The following is a 15,859-nucleotide window of genomic DNA, read 5'->3' as shown; positions in this document are numbered from 1 at the left end:
GAAAAGGGAGTCCCAGAGGGTTGGGCCCGAACATTAGGAAGAAGTTTCTGATGGCAAGAGCTGTTCGAATCTGGAACAGGCTCCCTTGGAAGGTGCTGGACTCTCCATCACTGGAGGTTTTTGAACAGAGGGTGGGTGGCCATCTGCCATGTCCAATCTAGTTGAGATTCCTGCATTGCAGGGGGTTGGACTAGATCAGTGGTCCTCAACCTTGGGCCTCCAGATGTTTTGAGACTACAATTCCCATCATCCCTGACCACTGGTCCTGCTAGCTAGGGATCATGGGAGTTGTAGGCCAAAAACACCTGGAGGCCCAAGGTTGAGAACCACTGGACTAGATGACTCACTGGGTCCCTTCCAAGGCTACAATTCTACGATTCATCAAAGCATAAACCTGGGCCTGGAGCATCAGAGTTCAGAGAAGGCTGGAGGAAACAGAGCCATATGCGTCTTGCAACTCGCAAAACCCAGCACGTGCCGGAAACTCAGGCACAAACAAAGCCGCAACCTGCAAAGGCTGAGCCTGCTGTTCCTCCAGAGCACATTTTCAAAACGACACTCCATCATAATGCTGAACCCACTTTGCTCGTTGCGCACCCAGATGCCAGATGCCTAATGAATACAGGCCGCAGCGTGTGGCTCTCAGCGTGCCGCTTCCTTGACCCCCTTCTGCAGCACGAGGCCCCGTTCGGTTGCCTGCGAAGCTGCTGCTCCTCTGAGCGAGCGGCGGGAGCGGGAGATGAGTAATTACGATCTGCAGTTATTAAATGTTTCCTCGCTGGCCAATTTAGCAGCTAATCTTTGTGAAATGTGGGGCCGGTCCCTCAGCAGCGGCATTTGCATGGCACAGCCGAGCCCGGCTATTAAATCAGGATCTGCAACAATGGCGATACTGCCGTGCCCCATTTGCAGCCTCTCCCCTGGTGCTGCTATAATGAGGCCTACATCTACGCGCGCACACACACAGAGAGATATTGGGGGGGCACAGCAGCACCCTACCCACAACAGCAAACTTGGGGCAGGGAAGCCTCACCCATATTGCATCTCTGGCCAGGTCCCTGTTCTGCCTGTGTGCAACAGAAAGACATCTCAGAAGGCGCTGAAGTTGTGTGGCCTTGAACCAGAAATTGTGGCAGCCAGTGCACCATCACTGCTCAGCCAGGCACGGCCTTTGGGTGCAACCACTAAGAAGGCACTGCAGCTCATCAGGTGGCACAAAGGCTCAGTAGGGTTTTGCCTGGTCCTTAAAGGTAGGGCTGGGAAACTGGGTCCCTCTCACTGTTGCTGGCTTGTGGCTTCCATCAGTCCCAATCAACATGGTGGCCCATGGCCAGGGATGATGGGACCTGTAGCTCAACCACCTTAGGATGGCCAAAGGTTCTCCATTCTCAGTCTATAGGGACCAACAGTGTCAGTCCTTAAGCTGTCCTTTGCTGGGAAACTCCTGGATTTTTCTGGGAGGGCCACTGATCCTCCCATTCCTGCTCTTGCTGACTCTGGCAAGGATCCTCGATGTCAGCAACTCAGTTTCTTGAGTGAATGGACAAGCTACAGACTCCTGGGAAGCGGCTAGTTTGCTCACCTTCCAGGCTTCCTTGTCCCCACCCCAAGCTCACCTCTTCTGTATTATATATGTATTTATTATTCCCATTTATAGACCGCTTGAGGTGGTTTATATACAGTACACAATAAGTACAATAAAATGGCATCAAATGATTCACATAATATAAAATTTCAAACAACGCAATTCAAAACACCCAATTCATTCAATCTCACTCTCTATCCATTTGATATAAAGGTTCACTACTTCAAACATGACATCTATCAAATACTCATACATAAACCACTCACACTCAATAATATTACAACCCAAGCAGACAGAAATAAGATACCACTCCTAATATCCAAAGGAGTAATGGACTCATGGCCCCAGACTGGGGTGTCTAATGCTCCTCATCCATCTCTCATCTGAAAGGGGCCCAGACCATAGCAGAGCAGGATCTCACCCTGGAGGGTACAGAACCCCTTCCGCCCACTGCAGCATCATAACAAACCTGGTACTGCACAACCTCAACACCTGATAAAGGAAAAAGCAGACACAAATGCCAACCTCACACTCAAGGTGGCTGTAAAGAGCACGGTAAATTCCAGTCGTTGCAGCCAACCAGATGCGAGGCTCTCCTTTTCCACCCATGATTCGGCCTGCTCATGCTCCAATTGTTTTCATTAAAGATTTTCTTCTCAACTCTACCCCACCGGGGTCTCCAGATGACCCCCACCAAACAACCCTCTCCCTCTTTTTCTGCCTACTGTGGCCGAGTTTGGCCAGAGTCCGGGGGGGGGGGCACTCCAATGTGCCAGTTGCCACTAGGCTCCCCCTGCCCCAAGGCAGAAGCTGATCGGCAACACTTGGAGAAGCGCTGGAAGTGGCACACCATTGGCATGGCCAGAAGGTGGCAATTCCCATTTCACCCCAGGTGGCGGAATGGGACGGGCCGCCCCTGTCGGCACCCAATGCATACAGACTTACACAGCAGCACATAACATCGGAGGCTGCCTTATACAGAGTCAAACTATCTTGTTCAGTATTGCCTGCACTGACTGGCTGAGGCCCTCCAGGATGTCAGGCAGGCGTCTCTCCCAATGTTACCTGGAGATGCCACTGGGAATTGAACCTGGGACCTCCTGCTTGTAAGGCAGACACTCGGCCAGCCAGCTATGGCCCTTACAAAAGAGGAGAGTTGAGAAAAGGCCAGCTTTCTTCTCAGCCTTTAGAGGACTTGCACTTAGTTCCATCCGTGTTTTGGCAGCTCCCTCACCTGTTTGCACCATTCCGTAAGTTATTGATGCCTGCTCTCTCTTCCTTTTTCTTCCCCACCCTGCCACCCAAGATGATTAACTGGTGCATCTGAGCAGGCGAGGAACCATCTGGGCTGTTGGAGGGGAGGCAGGAGCAGAACAAACACCAGTATTTTTATTTATTTTTTGTAATAAACACTACAAACAGGTGAGGGAGTTGCCAGAACACTGACGGAGCTCGATCTAAGGAGAGGAGCTGCAAGAAGCAAATCCTGCAAAGAGCCCAAAGCTTTCTTTCTCTCCGCAGCTGGGCTTCTTGTGCCCCCAGGCAATCCTGGCGCAAAGGGATGGCTGAGTGGAGTTCATCTGTCATCTCAGCAACAAAGCCCCTTGTTCTCTCTGGCCAGGCAAAAAGGGCCACGGTCCAGAGGTGTGTGTTATGTCAAAGTCTAAGTTGTTCCTTTACAGTCATGGGGGGGGGGAGCCAAAAGGAGCCTGGCTCCCAGCTGGTTCTCAGGGGAGGCTTCCCCCATTGTCTGAAAGGTGAAGTGGACCATTCTGCAGAGGGGGCTGCCAGCTCATTTCAAGCGGTGCAGAGCATACGCAAAGAGCCAAGTCACATCATGAGAACATCACAGGAGCCTGGCATACTGGATCAGGCCACCGGCTCACAGTGACCAACCAAATGCCTATGGAAGCCTGTAAGAACAGCCAATATTCCTTGAAGGGGACCTGCACAGGACTGCCCAAACCAAGTTCCTGTGTGGCCCGTTGGCAAATCCAGAGGCCAGTTGGAAACCTTCATTCACTACCAGTTTTAAAGAGTGAATTTCTAGTTCTCATGGCTTCGGAAGGAAGCTAGAGAAACACTGTGCTGTGTTTTCTCTGCAGAATCACAAACAGGTCCCCAGTACTTTGTGCCATCTGCTCCGATCTTGTGTTCCAAGGCAGGTTCCCACATATCAGACCTGGGAAGTGGGAACCCTGTAGGCTTCCAGATGTTGCTGGACTACAACTTCCATCATTTGGCTGGAGCTGATGGGAGCTGGAGTCCAGCAATACCTGGAGGGTCACATCAGGCTCACCATCTTTGCTCTTAGGAAAGTGACTTTCGCTTCAATACTGCTGCCCATTCCCACATCTTAAACACAAGCCCACCAGAAAGATCTGCTGGGAACTCGTTAAAAACACTGCCCTCGGTTTCAGAGCTAAAAACAGGCTGGTCTTTACTTATTTAAAAATATACATATGGTAGCTCTGGTATTATTGAATTATGGTGCTGGAGGAGACTCTTGAGAGTCCCATGGACTGCAAGAAGATCAAACCTATCCATTCTGAAGGAAATCAGCCCTGAGTGCTCACTGGAAGGACAGATCGTAAAGCTGAGGCTCCAATACTTTGGCCACCTCATGAGAAGAGAAGAATCCTTGGAAAAGACCCTGATGTTGGGAAAGATTGAGGGCACTAGGAGAAGGGGACGACAGAGGACGAGATGGTTGGACAGTGTTCTCGAAGCTACAAACATGAGTTTGACCAAATAGCGGAAGGCAGTGGAAGACAGGAGTGCCTGGTGTGCTATGGTCCATGGGGTCACGAAGAGTCGGACACGACTAAACGACAAAACAACAAAGCTCTGGTACTGGGGGGGGGGGGCAGAGGGAGCACAAACTAAGGAGAGTTGCAGTGCTCCAACTCTTCCTGACCTCCTACCAGGTTAGGTTGCTGGGTTGACCCCCTCCAGAAGCTCAGAGCAGGCACAGATTTGTTATAGGCAACCAGAAAACCTCCCCCTCCCTCCCTTTCTCTCTCTAATCCTTTTAACGCCCAGCATGTTCCCTGTGATGGCAGCTGTAATTTTTCCTGGATGTTGCCTGCATTTATGTCTTCAGGGAGCCTCATTCACCTCTCAGCCAGAACTTCAAGGAACAGGCCTGGCTTTGTCTTAAAGGAAGTTAATTAGCAAGATGCCAATGTCTGCTGGGCTGTTGTTAATGAGACACTTCTCTTTCCAAACATCCTGGGGCCAATACTCATCAGAAATGTCAACGTTTCAAATGCCTTTCCTCTCCTAGTCCGCAGTGTGTTTTTGTGTGTATGTGCAAAGCACAGCATCAGCCTGGCCTGTTGGTACCCAAAACCTACGCAATATCTAAGTTCACAACAGGGGCAGAAGGGAAGAATGCGTGCCCTGCTTTGGGTCAGGGGCCAGAGCAGCACAGAATTGGAGAGAACTGGAGACATGCAGCTGCCCTGCCCCGGAAGATGCTCAGTACCAATTATCACACAGCTCAGGCACTCCATCAGCCAATGGAGGCTGCTCCATTCGGACAAATGGGAGGCTGTCTCACGAACCTCAGCTGCCCACCTGTCCAGGGGGTGGCACTGCCTGTGGCATCTTCCTCATCCTCCTCTTTAGTCTCAGCATTGCCCTTGTTGAAACTCAGCAGAGTTGGCTGTGTCTGTCAATGGCTCTGTCTCTACCCGCTGTTTAGCCAGTGTGGTGTAGTGGTTAAGAGCGGTAGACTCGTAATCTAGGGAACTGGGTTCGCGTCTCCGCTCCTCCACATGCAGCTGCTGGGTGACCTTGGGCTAGTCACACTTCTCTGAAGTCTCTCAGGAGGAAGGGAAAGGAGAATGTTAGCCGCTTTGAGTCTCCTTCGGGTAGTGATAAAGCGGGATATCAAATCCAAACTCTTCTTCTTCCTCTTAGGCTCCCCACCTTCTGTGCTGGCCTCTCCAGTGGGCACCAGCCCCTAACTCAGGCTGAATCTATGGAGCTGTTCGGTTTCTGATAATTGGTTCTCATGGGAAACTTACAGATTCTTGCTTCACACAATTAACTCAAGGCAGTGTCAATTTACTCTTGGCAGAAAGCCAAGGTCTGCCTGGCCTGGCAACAACCCTCTCATTGGTTAATGACCAGCACTGAACTCTGTTATCTAGGAATGCTAGCACAGTTGTTTCTTGTGGGTGTTAGGAGTAGGAGTGCTGCGTATGGTTGGAGAGAGAGAGAGTAAGGATTTATTTTGCTTTGCTTTGTATGCAGAAACTCTGCTGGTTTTATTTTCTTTTAATAAATCCTGTAAATAGTTATTCTGCGTCTAGCCAACTAGTCATTTCCACCTCAACTAGCTTCTGCACTGTGCAGGAAAACTCTGCTACGTTTGGGCTAAAACCACTAGAGCTATGCCTGACACTTCAAAAGACTGCAGCGAATCTTAGGGCCACATCTCAGGCAGGAAGAACCCCATTTCTGGACCATCCCACCGGCTGGGTATGCGTGCCTGTACAAAAACAATTCCTGGCACATAGAAAACCAGCTTTCAAGGAGAAGCTCCAAGCCAAACCTCCTGCCTGAGATGTTGGTTTCCTATGCATCAGTGTCTTGCTGTGAAAGCCAGGGCTTTGGGGGGAGTGGGTGGTTTACTCTAAAGCCAAGTTGAGATTTCTTTGTCCCCTGAGCTTTTGGCCTGTACTGGGTGGGGATTTGCAGCTCGAAATGTGTTTGAAATCACTCTCCTCGTTTTGACTTCCTTTGCCACTGCCACTTGTATTGCGTGATGGCGGCAAGGGCAGGTATGCTCCCCAAAGCAACTGCTATTCCTTCCCACCTCAGTCCCGTGACAAATGCCCCCTACCATGAGATGTTTGCCAACTTCTCTCCCATCCCAAAACTATCCCCCTCCCGAGCCAATCCTCAGAAAGTTGCAGCATGTCCCTCAATGGGCCTGGGCATTTTGACTCAGAACTAAATTCCTGTCGTGGAAGCGATGGAGCCTTGATTCAGATTTACCACTTGACTGCGGCTCTGGTCCTCACCACCTGTATTTTAAACATCTCCTCTGCAGCCTTAAGACGATGTCCACAGCACAAACGGAAGCCAAGTTTCAGATTGGTCCATGAGCCGCAGGGCAAGGGACCCTGGCACTGCACAGAGGTTTGTGTTCTCTTGCAAGGAATCACCGCTAGTCTCCAGAAACTACAATTCCCAAGGTGCTTAGGGGAGGGGGGAGAGCCCAGGAAATGAAACAGGTTTACATTTGTAGTATTTGAATCCCATTCTTTAAGCCAACAAAGTTACAGGTGGGGAACTGAGGGTTAGAGACCGCACCTTGACCCAAGTTCGCTGTCAGAGCAGTGATCAGGCCAACCTCCTCCAAAAAGGCCACAGTGGACGTTGCAGCCTCCTTGCTATGCCTGCCCCACTGGATTTCTAGTGGATTCAGTACAAACATCACTTGCCATGAATATGGGAAAGACCACAAAATGCATTGCCAGCAGCACCACCGTAAAACTCAGAGCCAGACCTACTTAGAACTCAGCCGGCATTCTGGCAAAGGAGCCCCCCTGTTTGCAAGGAAGGCCACTGAATTGGAGGCTGGGAAGGGAGCCCAGGGGCCATGCCCTGACCCCAAGGCAGGATGCTCCTTACTTTAACTCTGACACCCTTAACCAGCAAAATCGAGGGCTGGCTCACAACGAGCCAAAGCAAAGGGCAAGTAGCTCCACACGACTCGAGCAATAGAGCCAAGCCACGTTCTAAAGGAGAAGGGGGGAAGAAAACACACAGCCTTACGGGAAAATGCCTTCCCAACCCCAAATCTGCTGGATCCTGAGTCTGAAGCAAGTCTGCAGTTTACCGAGTCAAAATCTTTGAAATAAGCATAGGGGACCTGTCTTCCTTTGCTTCCAAGGGAGAATGCAGGTGTTCACTGCACAGATTTGGTCCGGGAAAGTCTTCTGCAACTATAAAAAGTGGGCAGCAGCAATCCCTCACGAGACTGTGACTGTGCACGCACGCACACACACACACACACACACACACACACACACACACACACACACATTTACTCTGCATGCAGCACTCCCCCAACTCTGCTTTGTGAAGCCATCTACACACAATGTTAGTCACCACCCACGTCCATCCCATAGTTTCTCAAGAAAGGCTGCAGGGTCGTTTCCCCCCCCCCATGCATTTCACCCCAAACCAGCTTTGATGGAAAATGTGAACCATGGGAAGACACCCATGCCCTCTCTCTGACCACCGGTGAGCATGGATGGTACACAACTTGGAAAAGTATCCAGCTGTACTGATGTGTGCAGCATAGCTGCCAAGTTTTCCCTTTTCTCGCGAGGAAGCCTATTCAGCATAAAAGAAAATCCCTTTAAAAAGGGATAACTTGGCAGCTATGGTGTGCAGCGACATGCAAATGTGTTTTGGAACGCAGTCCTGTTGCCTTTTATGCCGGTGTTGAGCGCACAGCCTAAGCACATAAGTGGAGCTGGCTGGATCAGGCCAATGGCCCATTCAGTCCAGCATCCTGTTCTCCCATTGGCCAACCAGGTGCCTGTGGGAAACCAACAAGCAGGATCTGAGCACTAGAGCCCTCTCCCCTCCCTTATTTCCAGCAACTAGTACTCAGAAACTTTACGGCCTCCAACCATGAACATGGAGGACAGACGTCATGGCTAGTTCCTTCTTCTCCTTCTGTCTGTCTCTCCCCTCTGCCTGTCTCTGAGAGAAGGAAGGTCTGGATCTCACCCACTTTAAGGGTGCATTCACATTATTTAGAAAACACCTAAAGGCAGCCCTGTTAAGGGAAGTTTTTAACGTGTGATATTTGAATGTATTTTTATATTTGTTGGAAGCCACCCAGAGTGGCCGGGGAAACCCAGCCAGATGGGCGGGGTATAAATAATAAAAAAATATTATTATTATTATTATTGCCTGAGAGCCGGTGATGTTGTTCCCTGCTTGCCCTCTGGTGTGTTTCCACAGGGCTTCCCCGCCTAGCTGTTCACATCAGCACAGCTTCCTTAGTGTCTGATTCATTTCGGTTTGTGTTCACACCAGGGGTCATTGACAGTGTGTGGGGTCTTTACCCCATGCATGCTCAATGTTGTCACCAGTGCATGCTCACAGGAGTTGAGGTCAGCTGAGGTACAGGAGGGCAGGAGGCTGTGGTTTCAAATGGGGCGAGCGGGGACGGGGGTGGCAGGAGGCTCTGGGCAGAAGTCAAAAGGCAAGAGCTACTGAAAAAACATCCCAGGATCTAAGACACAAATGAAGCAGGTTTAAGGTGATCTTTGTGGCTCAAAAAGCAGGTAATTTAGCAGGGGCTTAAGTCAATCAATCTCAGAAAACATTACAGAAGATGACTCAAATGCAAGCTGAGCAGCTGGGGGACTCAAATGGATAGGAGCCCCCCCCCCCACTCAAATGGTGTCAGGTAGTAAATCACCAAAAGGAATTAATCCAGTGCCATGAATTACTGACAGAAGTTGATTTAATAACAGGCAACTGCTGTTGGAAATGAATTCATCTGAGCAATCAAAGACCAATCCCCAGTAAACAGACAACAGAAGCAGGCAGAGTTATCTGAGCTGTGGGCTCAAGGAAACAAGCCCCAGGAGGGGAAGAAACACAAGACAGCTAGCTTTAAGGAAATGCTAATGCGTTCGCACCTCATGTGAGCACAGACTAAAAACCCAGCACTGGAAAGGCAGCAAGTGCACAGTAAATGGGAGTGTGAACACAGCCTAAGCGTATTTCAACAGCTAATTTGGTGCAGTGTTGGGTGGAATCTGAGAAGAGGTGCTGCATCAAGCTATGGGAACATCCATCTAAAAAAGAGACTGTCCTTCAGAATCCTATGGCATTATGTCCTCCCAGTTGCCAGGGCAACTTTGACCTGAGCAGTCAGCAGAACTAGAAGCAACATGATAAAAAAACCTAATAATAATAATAATAAAGCCATCCTACCGATACATGGTGACAATATTAAAAGGTAAAGGGACCCCTGACCATTAGGTCCAGTCGTGACCGACTCTGGGGTTGCGCGCTCATCTCGCATTATTGGCCGAGGGAGCCGGCGTACAGCTTCCAGGTCATGTGGCCAGCATGACAAAGCCGCTTCTGGCGAACCAGAGCAGCACATGGAAACGCCGTTTACCTTCCCGCTGTAGCGATCCCTATTTATCTACTTGCACTTTGAGGTGCTTTCGAACTGCTAGGTGGGCGGGAGCTGGGACCGAGCAACAGGAGCTCACCCCATCGCAGGGATTCGAACCGCCGACCTTCTGATCAGCAAGCCCTAGGCTCTGTGGTTTAACCCACAGCACCACCTGCGTCCCTGGTGACAATATTACAAGTCAATCAATACACAAGCATATCAAGGCAATGTACAGGCCAGGGATGAGAGATAAGAGGCCACCTAAAGCCACCCACATTGGAGAAGGCGTTTGAACTGGGGCCTCCTACAGACATGCACAATTCCTGAATAAACTACAGGAATACATGTGTCTACACGTATGAACACAAAAACCTAGACACAGAGTTCAATTCTGGTGGATGCTGTGTTTTCACGTCACACAGCAATGCTATCAGCGATGCGCCCACAGTGGCCCAAACAGTGATGGACGCATTTCATTAAAAGTTCGATTAATTGCTGCTTGCTCGGTTTCCATTACAGCCAACAACTGCTGCGCTTGGCGTGGCATGCACAAGCTGCGTAATTTGGAACAGACTTGCTTTAAGCCACCTTAGAAATCCATGTTGAGACTGCAGATTACAATAAGCTGCAATTAACCAATTTGATAGGAATGCCAAAAGGCCGCAGTGGTTGAAGTTTTCCATCAATGGACTCCAGAGTATTTCGGGGGGTGGGGGAAAGGAACAGATTTTCAATGGCAAAAATACCCAAGTTTTGTTGAGTATGTAAGTTGCACAAGTAAGGAAGGTGCACTGAAAGCCGATCTGTTTAGAAGATGAAGTTCAAAGCATCTGGGTGTGTTATCTGGCTAAAGTGCTTTCCAGACCCACTGATTTGGAAGAGTTAAGCCAGGTTAGGAACATAGAAAGATGCCTTACATTGAGTCCTACAGGTCAGCTATGCTGACTGGTAGGTGTTCTCCAGGGTTCCAGACAGGGAATTTCTCCCCATCCTGCCTGGAGATGCCAGGGATGTTAAGAGGCTCAGGTGCTAAGGTGAAACCTTAACTTCTTGCTCTGTGAATGAACCTGCTTTGTGAATGCACAAGCTTGGGACTGCAAGCTCCCCGCTCCCCAATCCCTTTCTCTTTCACAGGCATGTGGAGGAAATTCACCTGCTTTCAAACAAGCCACGGTTCCTCATTATGCCTAAATTCAGGAGCTGTAGCTTAATTAAACTTTAGCAAGTGAACAAGCCCAGATCAAAAACCATGTCTGATCCTAACCAAAGTTAAAACAAACCACAGTTCCCTGATTTCAGATGCAATGACGAATTAGGCTAATTCAAAAGCAGAAGTGGTTGCTCCAACTTCCTTGCAGCTGAAAAAACCCCAAACAAACAGGGAGGAAGAGTATGTTTCTTTTCTACACTGTATGAAAAAGTACTTTCTGTGTGTGTCTAGTGGGGAGCAGACGTACAACCGGCAAATGTTTTCTAGATGCCAAATTCCTTCTCCTTATAACACACAATGTTACTTCACCTGTTGTCTATGGCTAAACTGGCTCACTCTTTCCAGTGATGTGCTGCACATTCCCAGTTCTTGCTTTGTGCTTGTGACCCAGACATTGTGTTGGGTGTGGAGCACATTCCCTTTTGGAGGGTGCACCAAAAGTGGGCATGATCTGGCAGAGACCATACTTCATCCTGCACGCATGCATTCAAGAGTTTCAAGGTCACACGACAGGCACGCAGAATCTCTAGAGAAAGGCAGGGGGCAGGGCCAGAGAAGGGTGTGGCATGGAAAGGGGTGGCCAAGTCAAGAGTCCTGAGGGCCAGGCAGAGAGGGCCACGCTCACTGCCTGGGCCTGACGTTTCCCACCCTATCCTGGCCTGGTCTGGGTGGTAGAATGTTTGCAAACACAGGCAATAGCTGTGCACCTTGAATGTGCAGAATGTTTCCTCTGCTGTATATCCCACTGTGCTCCTGTACCTGGGCTGGGTTGGCAGTGCCTATCTATAACTCTCCTCTGCCCCCTCGTCTGCAAGCTTCCACCCCTCCACTCCCAAATCCCACACCCACCAGAATTCTGTCTTTCAAGAGCAGCTAAGGATGCATCTACTGCAGCCTACCTGCAAGGAAACTGACAACCTTCAATGTGTTCAGACCTGGGATTCACCTTTCACCCAAGTGTGCAGTTGGGGATCCATTTAAACAAAACAAAACAAAACAAAACAAAAATGTCTATGGTGGGAGTGCTGCTGTGGCCACCCATCTTAGATCCCGACCCACCAATAGTTTGCCGAACCCCTGGTAGGGATGCCACATTTGTTTGCCTTGGAGGGCATGCCTGGGCTGAGCTGCAAATGCAGTCGTTCCGAGGTTGCGATGCATGCTTAACCACGTGGCTCGTGGGGAGGCAAACAGTCGCTGCCCTAGCCTACCTTACAAGGCTGTAGCTGCAAGGATTAACTGCCACCCTGAGTTTCCAAGAGGAAGGGTGGGATGCAAAGAAGCAGAAGGAAGTCCAAAAGCCACTGTGCCCCTTACATGTCCAAGCAGTTCTGATTCCCCGGTGCCAGCGAGGATGGAGAAGGGGTCAGGCATCTGCCTTGCACTCCCCTTCCTCTTACACACTTACACACACTAGTTGTGTAGGGCTTTTGCAGGCCTTACTTGTTGCTGTCCCGGTACTGATAGATGTAACATCCTTGTGGCATCCCGCTCTCCTTGTCCAAAGTAAACGAGAGTTTCAGCTGCAGAAAGGAGGAGAACGAAAGAAAGGAAGGAAGGAAGGAGGGAGGGAGGGAGGGAAAAAAGAGAAAGATTTTTTTAAAACAACAACAACAACAACCACATTTAGGCGATGTTCTCAGCCGCGGCAGCAACCCCATGAAAGGCTGAGGGGAGAGACCAACCTCACCAAGGCTGACACTCAACCGCTGAGGCCTGGAACATAGAGCAGGGCTCCAAACCTCAGGGAAGACAGAGTCACATGCCTTGCAGAAAAAGCACTGGCTTTTTCCACTCCTTTGTTGCTATAAAGTGTTTGCGGTTCTCCCGAAATGGCGTGGGTCATGACAGCTCCCTCCCCCGCCACCTTCGAACACACTCCAAATCCACCACCCACACACATCCATGGCCCTGCAAGCAGCAGCAGCAGCAACAGCAGCGAAGGGGCTCTCCGCCTCCTCTGGGGTAGAGGATTCTCCACCAGCGGCTGGACTTCCCACGAGCCTCTTTCTCTGAAAGTTTCTGCCCTGCGGCCCTCCAAGCACATTTGGGAGGGAGAGAGAAAGAGAGAGGAGGAAAACCACAAAGGGAAAGGTGACAAATTCTTCCTTTGGCACAGGGTTAATCCAAAAGCCAGTTGGAAGAGCTTGCAGTTTGGCCCCGTGTCCAGCAGGGGGCTGCACACAGGGTGACCTGGAAAAAAACATGGGGAGCCCAGGAGGGGCTGGGAGAGATTATTTGCTGGAAATCCAAGAAAGGGTTTTGGAATAGTGGGTCAAGTCCCGTGTTATCTAAGGCCAGTTCATTTAAGGCAGGGGAAAACTAATTTGGCGAAGAAGAAGAAGAAGAAGAAGAAGAAGAAGAAGAAGAAGAAGAAGAAGAAGAAGAAGAAGAAGAAGAAGAAGAAGAAGAAGAAGAAGAAGAAGAAGAAGAAGAAGAAATGGAATTCAATACAGATCTGCACAGATTTTGTTGAAGGATGATGGAGTTTCTGAACAAGCAGCTTGCTAAGAAACACACATTGGGGCTTACTTAGAGCCCCCCCCCAAACAGCTGAAATGGATTTGAAAGGGACATGGTAGCCATCCAAACCAAGCGTGGTCTAAGGCGAGAATGAGCCACCCACTGTTCCTATACTTATCGCCCTAAGCCAGGGGCTTAGGAACATGCTGATATGTGGATGTCGTGGGACTACATTTCCCATCATCCTGGGTCATGCTGGCTGCTGGGAGATGGAATCCAGCAACAACTCGAGGGCCACAATTCCTCAAACAGATGAATCGAGCAATTGTGCCAAGCCACAAAGGGAGAAGAGTGTCAGGAAGGGGGGGAAATGCGGGTGTGTGCAGGAGAGAGAGAGGGAGAGAGAGAGAGAGAGAGAGAGAGAGAGAGAGAGAGAGAGAGAGAGAGAGAGAGAGAGAGAGAGAGAGAGAGACCAGATTCTCAGGCCCATTCAATCTAAGCAAAAAGTCTTTCTCCATCCCAAGTATGAGGCTTCGGCAGTCCCTGAGAGCAGCACTGGGCTGGTCAATTTTAGGCATGGTGGAAGCTGCCTTCTACTGTTCCACTGAACTCAATATTGTTGACTGCGACTGATGGTGGTTTTCCATGCCCACAGGCAGGGAGGGGGCCTCTTCCTACCCTACTTGGAGATCCTGGGGATCGAACCTGAGACTTTCTGCATGCAAACTCCACCACTGAGCTGTGGCCCTTCCTAGAGGAGGAGGAAGAGTATTGTTTGCACACGCGCACACATGCCATGTTTTTGAATGCTTCACCACATTAAAATAAAAACAACTTTTGGCATGCAGTAATCTAGCATATCAGGGTTGAAGATAGAGTGTAGCCCTTTCCCTCATCCACTAGTTTATTAAATGCAGGGAGGTTTTTAATAAAAGGGTGTGAGAGAGCACCCTCTGCGCTGTCTGCAGTCCAGAATCCACCTTGGCCAAAGGTGCTCACCGAGGGTTCCCTACAGATCAGGATTCACGTCGGCAAATGAATGCTTTGTCAAACTAGGGGTGGCACACATTGCCAGCAAGATAGCTCAGTTGATAAGAGTGTGGACTCTTAATCTCAGGGTTGTGGGTTCGAGCCCCACGTTGGGCAAAAAGATTCCTACATGGCAGGGGGTTAGACTAGATGACCCTCGTGGTCCCTCCCAACTCTACAATTCTATGATGTGCCCATTTTGCATGTGTTCAATTACCAGCCCATTCTGTCATGCTTTCCAAACTTAGCAAAGGGGACTTGAAAACACACATTTTAAATTGTACACATTCCCCCACCCCAAACACATATTTTCAGCATTTTTAGCCGAGAACAGAAACACAAAATTCAGAGCACAATCAAAAGGATAAGCGCCTCCCAATCTGCGCATTAGTCTCGGAAGCAAACACGGGAGAGGACAACTTTGCTTAAAAGTGAAACCAAGTGAAATTCTCAAATAAGCCTACTTCAAACAAAAAGCTTTCCTGCACACACAAAAACTGGTATGTCAAGGAGCACGTTCCTCATTTATCTTCTCCCTGACACATTGGTCTTGTGTGAGTGGGAATCTCCCCCCCCCCAATTCAATTATAGGAGTCCTGTTCCCCCACCAAACACTCATGGCCTCCAGGGAGACTAGCTACTCTTAGAGAAGAAGCTCTTTAGGACTGGATAACCTCTTGGCAGTCTGCCTTGCGTGAAGAGGGAGTTATTCTGATCTAGGCTGATGAGGTGTGGCAGAGATGCTAAGGAAACAGTTTTCACAAGGAGGACTCCTGGAGCAAGCTGGAGGTTGCACTCAACGCTTCTGGACATTTTGGAGAATGGACGGCAGACCTGGCCTTTGCAAACGAAGCAAACACCACAGAGAGACTGGCTTTATTTGCAGACAGTTCCTGGACCCGAGGAAAACCCGAGAAGTAAAATTAACAGCCTCTGAAAGAGCAAAGGCTTTATTAAGTCGCCCTTCCACCAGTGGGCTCTTTGCGCAGCCGGCATGCCGGCTCATTAGATGCTGAGCCAATTCGCACTCCCCTGCAAGGCAGCGAGTGGAAATCGAAGCAGTCGAGCTCCCCTGACCCTAATTAAGACTGCCCAAGGTGCAGCTGCTGCAGAGTCCAGACATCTCTGCACATGTGCAAACATGCAATTTTACTCAAACCCGGCTATTTGTGTACCAAAGCCCAATACACCCACAATCTGGGTTCTCCAGTTTGTTCCGATGCCTCAGTCTCATCTGGCGCAGGTTGACCAGCCGCAACGTGATGTCGCTCCGCTGGGACGCGTCGGCAACTCTCATGGGACATCCAGGCAGATTTTGCATCGGGAGCAGCCTTGGGAGGGGGCCCTGTGGCGAGCTGGGCATTTGGCTCCCTGCCACCCTGGAAAGCTAGACCAGTTCTCATGG

The 15,859-nt window shown here is 49.8% G+C and overlaps 1 protein-coding gene across 5 annotated transcripts in view; it reads right to left on the bottom strand.

Annotated features, from left to right (window-relative positions):
• DIS3L2 (DIS3 like 3'-5' exoribonuclease 2) overlaps positions 1–15,859 on the bottom strand; it is a 199,118-nt gene that overhangs the window by 33,435 nt on the left and 149,824 nt on the right. For all 5 annotated transcript variants that reach the window (XM_035132946.2, XM_035132943.2, XM_035132940.2 and 2 more), the window contains one exon: positions 12,406–12,485. In XM_035132946.2, the coding sequence (XP_034988837.1) occupies positions 12,406–12,485 (80 nt within the window). The remainder of the gene's footprint in view (positions 1–12,405; positions 12,486–15,859) is intronic.

This window comes from Zootoca vivipara, chromosome 5 (assembly GCF_963506605.1).
Source record: "Zootoca vivipara chromosome 5, rZooViv1.1, whole genome shotgun sequence".
Lineage (NCBI taxonomy): Eukaryota > Metazoa > Chordata > Lepidosauria > Squamata > Lacertidae > Zootoca > Zootoca vivipara.
The sequence above is the reverse complement of the archived record's forward strand: the minus strand, read 5'-3'. Positions and strand labels throughout refer to the sequence as shown.